The sequence below is a fragment of the Sinocyclocheilus anshuiensis genome, unplaced genomic scaffold (genome assembly GCF_001515605.1).
Source record: "Sinocyclocheilus anshuiensis isolate Anshui unplaced genomic scaffold, SAMN03320099.WGS_v1.1 scaffold1172, whole genome shotgun sequence".
NCBI lineage: Eukaryota > Metazoa > Chordata > Actinopteri > Cypriniformes > Cyprinidae > Sinocyclocheilus > Sinocyclocheilus anshuiensis.
In genome coordinates, this window is record NW_015552679.1 from 54,026 (window position 1) to 61,925 (window position 7,900).

General features: G+C 35.3%; 1 protein-coding gene across 6 annotated transcripts in view; it reads right to left on the reverse strand.

Annotated features, from left to right (window-relative positions):
- The window catches only part of LOC107667580 (sorting nexin-13-like), a 45,958-nt gene that overhangs the window by 37,009 nt on the left and 1,049 nt on the right, over positions 1-7,900 (reverse strand). Inside the window, exon 1 of one of the 6 annotated variants that reach the window (XM_016459276.1) lies at positions 2,200-2,382. The exons of 4 other annotated variants lie outside the window; for them this stretch is intronic. In XM_016459276.1, the coding sequence (XP_016314762.1) occupies positions 2,200-2,202 (3 nt within the window). In that variant the 5' untranslated portion in view covers positions 2,203-2,382. Of the gene's footprint in view, positions 1-2,193; positions 2,383-7,900 lie in introns of those variants that run through there. One more of the 6 variants, XM_016459275.1, reaches the window with a different exon arrangement.

Here is a 7,900-nt window from a genome sequence, read left to right on the forward strand (position 1 = left end):
TATATCGAAATATCGGAAATGTGTTTAAAAATCATATCACCGTTATTGAAAAAAATTATATCGCGATACATATTGATATTGAATTATTGTCCAGCCCTACTCTGGAAGATATATGAATGTCTCAGTCATGAACAAAGTGACTCTGCATTAGCCCAAGAGATGAAGGAAAAGATAACCGAGTATCTTCAGCATCGCTATGATGACCTGCAGCTGCAGCTTCTTTTGAACACTGCAACTTACCTTGATCCAAGATTTAAGAACAGCTTTGTTTCTCTTAAGGATGATGTGAAGCAAAGTCTCGTGGATGAGGTGAGGAAAATGGGAAATGATGGAAGTACCTCAGGTGCTCAGTTGTCTGGAGATTCAAGTCAAGTCAGGCCATCAAAAAAATCAAAATCTGACCTGAAGCAACTGCTTTCCACCATACAAGGGGAAAAGAAAGAAAAAGGGGAAACAACATCCTCAAGTCAAGCACATCTTTCTGCAAGTGACGAGTTAAATGGTGAGTTCTTGGTATACGGTCAGATGCCTGAGGTCAGTGCTGAGGATGATCCACTTTCCTGGTGGAAATCAAATATGGGTACACTACCTCAACTATCAGAGTTTGCCAGGAAGTATCTGTGCATTGCTGCATCAAGCTGTTCATCTGAAAGAGTGTTCAGTACTGCAGGGTATATTGTAAGCCCAAGACGCTCAAGACTGACTCAGGAACACGTTGATATGTTAGTGTTTCTTTCCCAAAATCTGGAAATGGCAAAAAAAGTCACTTACAGAAAACTGTAGGCCAGTGTAGTTTTGGGTGAAACGTTAAGCTTGGAGTAAGTGAAATTGTTTAAATTCTGTTCTTTTCAATGCTTGTAATTTATTTAGTTATTTAATTACTCAAATGTTTACAATCCTTGAAATGCCATGGTTTTGTTTTAATTTGTAATAATATTTTAGGTTATAAAGTGTTGTTCAGTCATGGCATATTTTGTTTAATTTATAAAAATGTTCAAGTTTATAAATAAGAAGAGTGTTATTCAGTCATGGCATATTGTTGTGTTTTTTAGGTTTGTAATTTTTTGTTTGTTTTTATTTTCATACTTTTATTACTTGTGGAAAAAGTAATAATTTGATAACTTGAAACAATTTTAAATAACTATAAAGAATGCCATTTATTTTTTGTACATTTTATTTTTGTTTAACTTTATTAATAAAAATAGTGCATTGTTCAATTAGCATGTTTTTGTGTTTTGCTTTGGTACCGAAATTGGTACCGAGAACTGTGGATTTTCACTGGTATTGGTACCGAATACTGAAATTTTGGTACCGTGACAACACTACATCAGATAAAAGATGAATAGTTGGTTTCTTTACGTCAATCTGATGATGTCTTCCTGTCAAAGTGGGCAGACCAGAAGAAGCCGCAATGTTAAAAGTCTGGCTACACATGAGCTTTAGACCACATGAAAGCACTGAGTTAACCTCGGTGATTCATTTCAGGAACACAAACCCTAGTCCTGACCCGTTGACCTCTGCAACCTGTTGAGTCCTCTGGCCACAGCAGACCATTCATAACTTCTGCTGACATCCTGTGGATCTGCTGTAGCTTTCTAGAGACTGTTTTATGCCACACAATGAATGGATGTGTTATTAGAGGGGCGAACAAACAGGCTTTGACACGGGCGGAGCGTCACAGGACTGCAAAGCAGCTGCCGGCAAACTATTCTGAAACCTCAGCAAACAACACGACACTATTACAGCAAAACAAATTATATTTTTATATTTTCTTTCTGCGTGTTCTGGATGAACATACACGCAAAAAAAACTGCAAACAGCCTATTGAATCAGTTTTAACGTCATCATCAGGGTCTTTTTTATATTTAAAAAAGCTGTTTTGAATAAACATTCACTGGTTTTATGAAAAGTCTCGTTTAGTCATTAAAAAGTCTAATTATTAACGCACTAGTCAAAATAAGCAGTTTATGCATTGTGTTTATTAGATAAAGAGATTTGCACAAATGCACATACAATCTAAGTGTTTGGAAAACATCCTTGACTGTGGGAAGTTTTCCGTGTGCTCTGAAAAACATGTTTCAGCCCTAATCGCCACCAAAATAAGATAAAAGCAGATTAGAGCCCACGGCGGACTAGAAAACTAAAGCTGCTCTCTTTGTCATCAAACACACAATAATCCAACAGCCGTTTTACCTTTACCATGTTTTCACATCAGAGCACATCACATAATTCCCATCAAGTAAGAAGACACAAGCGCTGTGAGCTTTCGGCAGACGCGAGGGGACCTCGTTACAATCTAGTACATTAACCAATTAGTCATTCATTTCTCAATAGAAAGGCGTAAAGCTGTAGAGTTAATAGGCCTCTTTACAGCGATGATCTCATTCTGTCCTGCTGCGTCCTCAGGACGGGTCAGCGAAGACTTTAGCCAGGTTAAGATTATAATCCACTGACTGTCATTCAATCACCTGCTGCAAACAAGCTCCACCTTCTTAAACTGTGAACTTCATTAACACTGCACTGCATGGAAGTGCTGTAGGCCTAAATATCCTGAGATAAGGCCATTATACACAGTCTGACCTGATAAAGTTGGACGGTGAATCTGCACTGAGAAGAGCTCATAAAATGATCATAGTAAGTGCCAAAAATTTCCCGAAGGTTTCAAGTGTGATCTTACACAAAACTCATCAGTCTTCGCCATTAATTCAGGCTGGTCACCGAGGTCTATTTTAAGAGTGCTGTAAATAGTGCCGCTGTCCCGAGATCAAACGCTGTGTGTATAATCCAGATATAGGCTAAGCCTTCGGCACTTACAGAGAAAAGAGTATAAGATCTCTGTAGACCACATTTTACATACTGACACTTTTTCTTAAAGTAAAATAAAATAATGTTCTTAAAAATGTACCGCTTTTTGGACTCTAAGAAAAGTTGTGTTTGCTATTAATTGCTCATGCTATTGCTGTTCTTGTTTTTAGCATTTAGACATATGAATTTTGCCTGGCAGAAACAAAAAAAAAATCTTATATCTAATTCTATATAACTATAACAAAAACACACGCAAAAAAAAACAAAAACATTTTTGTTACTTGAAATAAATAAACGTTTAACTGAAAGAAAAAAATATACAATTTCAAATTTTTGGCACCATTTCTATATATTTTTTTTGTTTAATTACTAAAAATAACAAACAAATAAAACAAGTTAAAAAAACTAATAAAAATGACAAAAACACAACAAAAGTACTAAAACTTTAACTAAAATGAAAATGTAAAATATAAAATTTAAAATGAATTTATAATATACAATATTCATAAAAACTATAATAGTATATAACAGATATTAAAATAACATTGGTGCTCTACCACCTTGGTCTAAGTTAATTCATTATTAAATATGATGAAATATATAAACTAAATTAGGGCTGTCGCGATTCGTCGATTTTATTCGACTATTCGATTTTTAAAAATCCTCGACTTCATTTTGCTCGCATCGACTAACAGGCAAAATACAGGAAGTGGCGCATTTCACATTATTAGTCTGTTTCCCAAGGCTCCATGATATATTAAACCCATTTAAAAATCGTAAGTAAGCATAATTGTGAATTCACAAACGCTACGATTTAATTAAATAATTATATGCGATGCAGTTCTACTACAGTATAGGCGCTTTAATTATTTACATGCGTGTAGTTTAAGTACATGAGTCACACAGCGGCTCCGTTCACAGTAGTTCCACAGGAACTGTTATCATTTACATGTGTGTGAAGCGTCTCAAACTCCATCTCTGCATGTTGTTGTGAGTTTGGGTTTATTATAACGTTCATCTGGGAATGCAACATGCACTATTTCATCAGATTTGTAAGGTAAATCATTTATAAATCTACGCAAACACAGGAGAATACATCGCGGTTTCAAAATAAAAGCTCAAACCCTCACTCTGAGTTTACACGTTTTGATGTCCACATATTCTTTTAATTACAATGGCCAAATATTAAAGATTAAGTGGACATTTGAATGAAATGGTGCTTGGTCAATATTAAATAAGTATTAGATCGCACAGTAATGTGTAAAAACAATCGTCAGGCCGTTGGCGCCCCCCTGCAGACCTTTGTTTGTAATGTGTAATGTACATTAGCTCTATTGTTTATAATACATTATGTATTTTAACAGTTTTGTTCAATAAAACCATATGGTTTCTTGTAGGGCTGAACGATTAATTGCATTTGCAATTATATCGCGATATGAAAAAACACGATTTTTCAATCGCAGAGGCTGCGATTACACTCGGTCACGTGACACGCGAGAGTAAAGAGGTGTGTTCAACTTGAAGATCAAATAATTTTAAAGGCTATTGTTCACTTACATCTATTTTTATTACCACAAAAAAAATGAATAATTATAGGGCACTATGAAAACAGTTTTATTTCCAAATTATTTTTTTTTTCCATTTTCATTTTTCTATACTCTGTTTTAATGGTTAAATTAAATTTTATTAATCAAAAAGCCTGTCTAATTAATTGAGTTTTACAGTTTTATCTTTACCAAATTCTGTTTTCCATAATTTTTTTGGATTCCATTTTAATGGTTCCATTAAATTTTAATAATCAAGCATCTCCAATTAATTGATTTAAAAAAATATTTTTTCTTTTTTTTTCAGAAATACTGCACATTTAAATTTTTCTCCTAAATAAATTCTGGTAAATAATATTTCTGGTAAATACTCATTTAAAAAGTGTTTTTTGATTATAATTTTATTATTAGTAGACTAGAACACGTGGATATGTTGTCATTCTTGCACTATAATACTGAACTTTGATTTCAGTGATTTGGACTATGAGATGGACACTTGCTTCTTGCACTTTATGTTGCACTTTACTTTTGGATTTCATTTGGTTTAATGAAATATAGTTTAATAAAATATTCTTAAGTAAAATTGTTGTTGTTTTTTTTGGGGCGGGAAATTAATCGTTTAGATCAATCGATTAATCAATAAATTAGTCGATAGATTAATCTAAATAAAAAGTAGTTAGTGGCAGCCCTAAACTAAATACAGTGAGATTGGTGAAATTTGAAACATCTATCTATCTATCTATCTATCAAACTTGAAGGCTTTGTAAATATATATAAAAAAACACTTCCTTCATTTCACAGATGGTGTAACTGTGAATTAACAGCCTGTCAGTAATAATACCAGCTAATTAACACCCCATAACCAGGAGCTTCCCAAAGCTTTGATAATGAGCGGATGATGAGATTTACATGAGCAGATATCTGACAAATCTGATGGGCATAAACAGGGCACACGCTGAGAGCACGTCAATCACGCCAGGACAGATTCAGCACACAGGTGAACTGAGATACTGGTGTTGTAATACGAGCCTGACTCTTAGTCAAGTGCTGCCCATTTACAGTTTTGCATTCCTCTGTTGACACACAACCCAGCGGTGTACCGTGCAAGTATCCATACTTCTTAATATTTAGACATGGAGCGCTGGGGAAACAATAGATGCAAACATGAAAAGACCCTGTTGTGCATGACATTCCTTTAATTCTATATGTTCTTATTTACTGAAAATAAATGAAATAAGCTGTATAATGTCACATGAATCACAGCAGGCTGACCTGAAACGCTTTGGTTCAGCAGGCTAGTGAAACATTTGCAGTAATGCATTAACTTCGAGGTCCAGCCCTAAAATGCAAAGACAGTGACTGTGTTCAAGTCCTGATACGCCAGCAGAGACTTGTGTGGACGTTCTTACAGCGGGTCATGTGACTAAAGAGGCTTCGCCTCATCCACCTGTCATCAGGTGACGAAATCAGCCACAGATTTCAATGCACTGAAACTTTTGACAAATGCACGATTTGCAGTGATAAAATATGGCATGCAACCAACTGGCAAGCTTGTCTTCATAACTAAACAGGTGTTTAACCTGTAGATTATTTTACCTTTAGATCATTTACCTAAAATAACCCCAACACAGGACAAGACTGTAATTAGGCCTGTCATAATAACTATAGTATACTACAATATTTGCATGAGTTTCAACAATGCCTTACAGATAAAACAAAAGGTAACACACGCATTCACAAAATCATCAGGTTCCCACACTTCTCACTAACTGATTTCTATGACTTCTCCTGTTCATGTTCATGAGTCCTCTATCCATAATATTTCCTTCTCCAGTGAAAAAGTCGTCTGGTCTGAATCAGGGGAGAAATCTGCACAGATCAAGCACCGTTTACAAGCCAAAACAGTCCAAAACAGCTGTAAACAAATATGTGGCTGGATTTTGACGAGAGAGGCATCCGGAGATGGACTTTTTCACTGGAGGAAGTGTTATTATGGATTATGGACTCATATTTTAGCAGGAAGTGACGGCTTGACGTTAAAAACGTCTTAATGATGGATTTGCTTCTTACAAACATGCAGCTTTTGGCTTCTACAGATGTTAACTGATGGACTGGAGTGGTGTGGATTATTGTGATGGGTTTATCAGCTGTTTGGACTCTCATTCTGACGGCACCCATTCACTGCAGAGCATCCATTGCTGAGACACTGATGCAATGCTACATTTCTCCAAATCTGACGAAGAAACAAACTCATCTACATCTTGGATGGCCTAAGAGGGTGAGTAAATCTTCAGCAAATTTTCATTTTTGGGTGAACTATTCCTTTAAATGTCACTTACAGACAAAACAGGAGTTTACTTTAAAACTATAATTTGAGGATGAAATGGCACATCCACAAACAAAATAAGTGTCATGCATGACTGTTATCTTGCCATCATAACCAACCATACCACAAAGTTTGCATAGGTTTAAACATTGCTTAAAGGCCAAACAAGTTTGTCACTTTCAAATGTTGTGCTCAGAAACTGAAATAACATTCACAAACAAGACCAGTCTCATAAAGTCAGGCTTATCTTGACCAACTTTATCAATTAACTGGAATGGAAAAAATTCTGGCTTCTTCAACAAAAAATTATTCTGTCCAACAAAGTTGTTGCAAGTTTGTTTTACCCAGTAAACTATAAATGTGCAGTTTAATTACAATATTTCACCGCATTGCTTGTTTTGGATTGACCTTTCTAGTTTGGTAGAAAGAAAGTTATCTAAAACTTGAATATTAGTCAATAAATTGGAAAAGAAAACTACTTGAAAATGGACCCTTAATTTTGGGGTGTGCGATATTGACAGAAATTATATCTCGATATTTTCTGGGATTTTATCGATAACGATAATTAGACGATATTTTGCTGAGTGTGTTATTGTGCTGGTACCTTAAGGACTGCCGAAGACAGCTGACTCCTAATGTCCTACCGCGGCACCACCCCCCACCGTCGTTTAGATTTTTTTATAGTAACAAATCATTTAGCCTAGTTCAGTTAGAGGACAGACACTTTTAAAAACTAAACGCTCAATGCAGTGTGCCGAACCGTGCACGAACGACAGTGCACCACGGAGCAGAAGTCAGATTTTATTTATCACGTGAGGAGAGTGAGTCGAGCTGACTGACAAGAGTGAGGTGAGAAAGACAAGACGAGTTTCTTATTTATTTGGTTCCACAGTGTTTGCTGATTAATTTATTTAGACTGTGTATTTTATTTATTTTATTTTACATCAAGGTGTATATGCCGTGCCTCCAAGCTTTCTTGTTCATTTTGCTAATAAACGTTCTATATTTCTTATTTATTTGGTTCCACGGTGTTTGCTGATTTTCAGTTTTATATACCTATTTAAACTTTGTGTAGCCTAAGTAATTCGTTATTTTATTAGGCATATACAGTATGGTGTATTTTTATTTGTTTTGTTAATAAAAGTTCTGAGTTTGACGTTGTTATTGCTTGAATTGAATCAAAGCAGAATTGCCGCTAATTTGAAAGTGAAAGTAAAACGCGCAC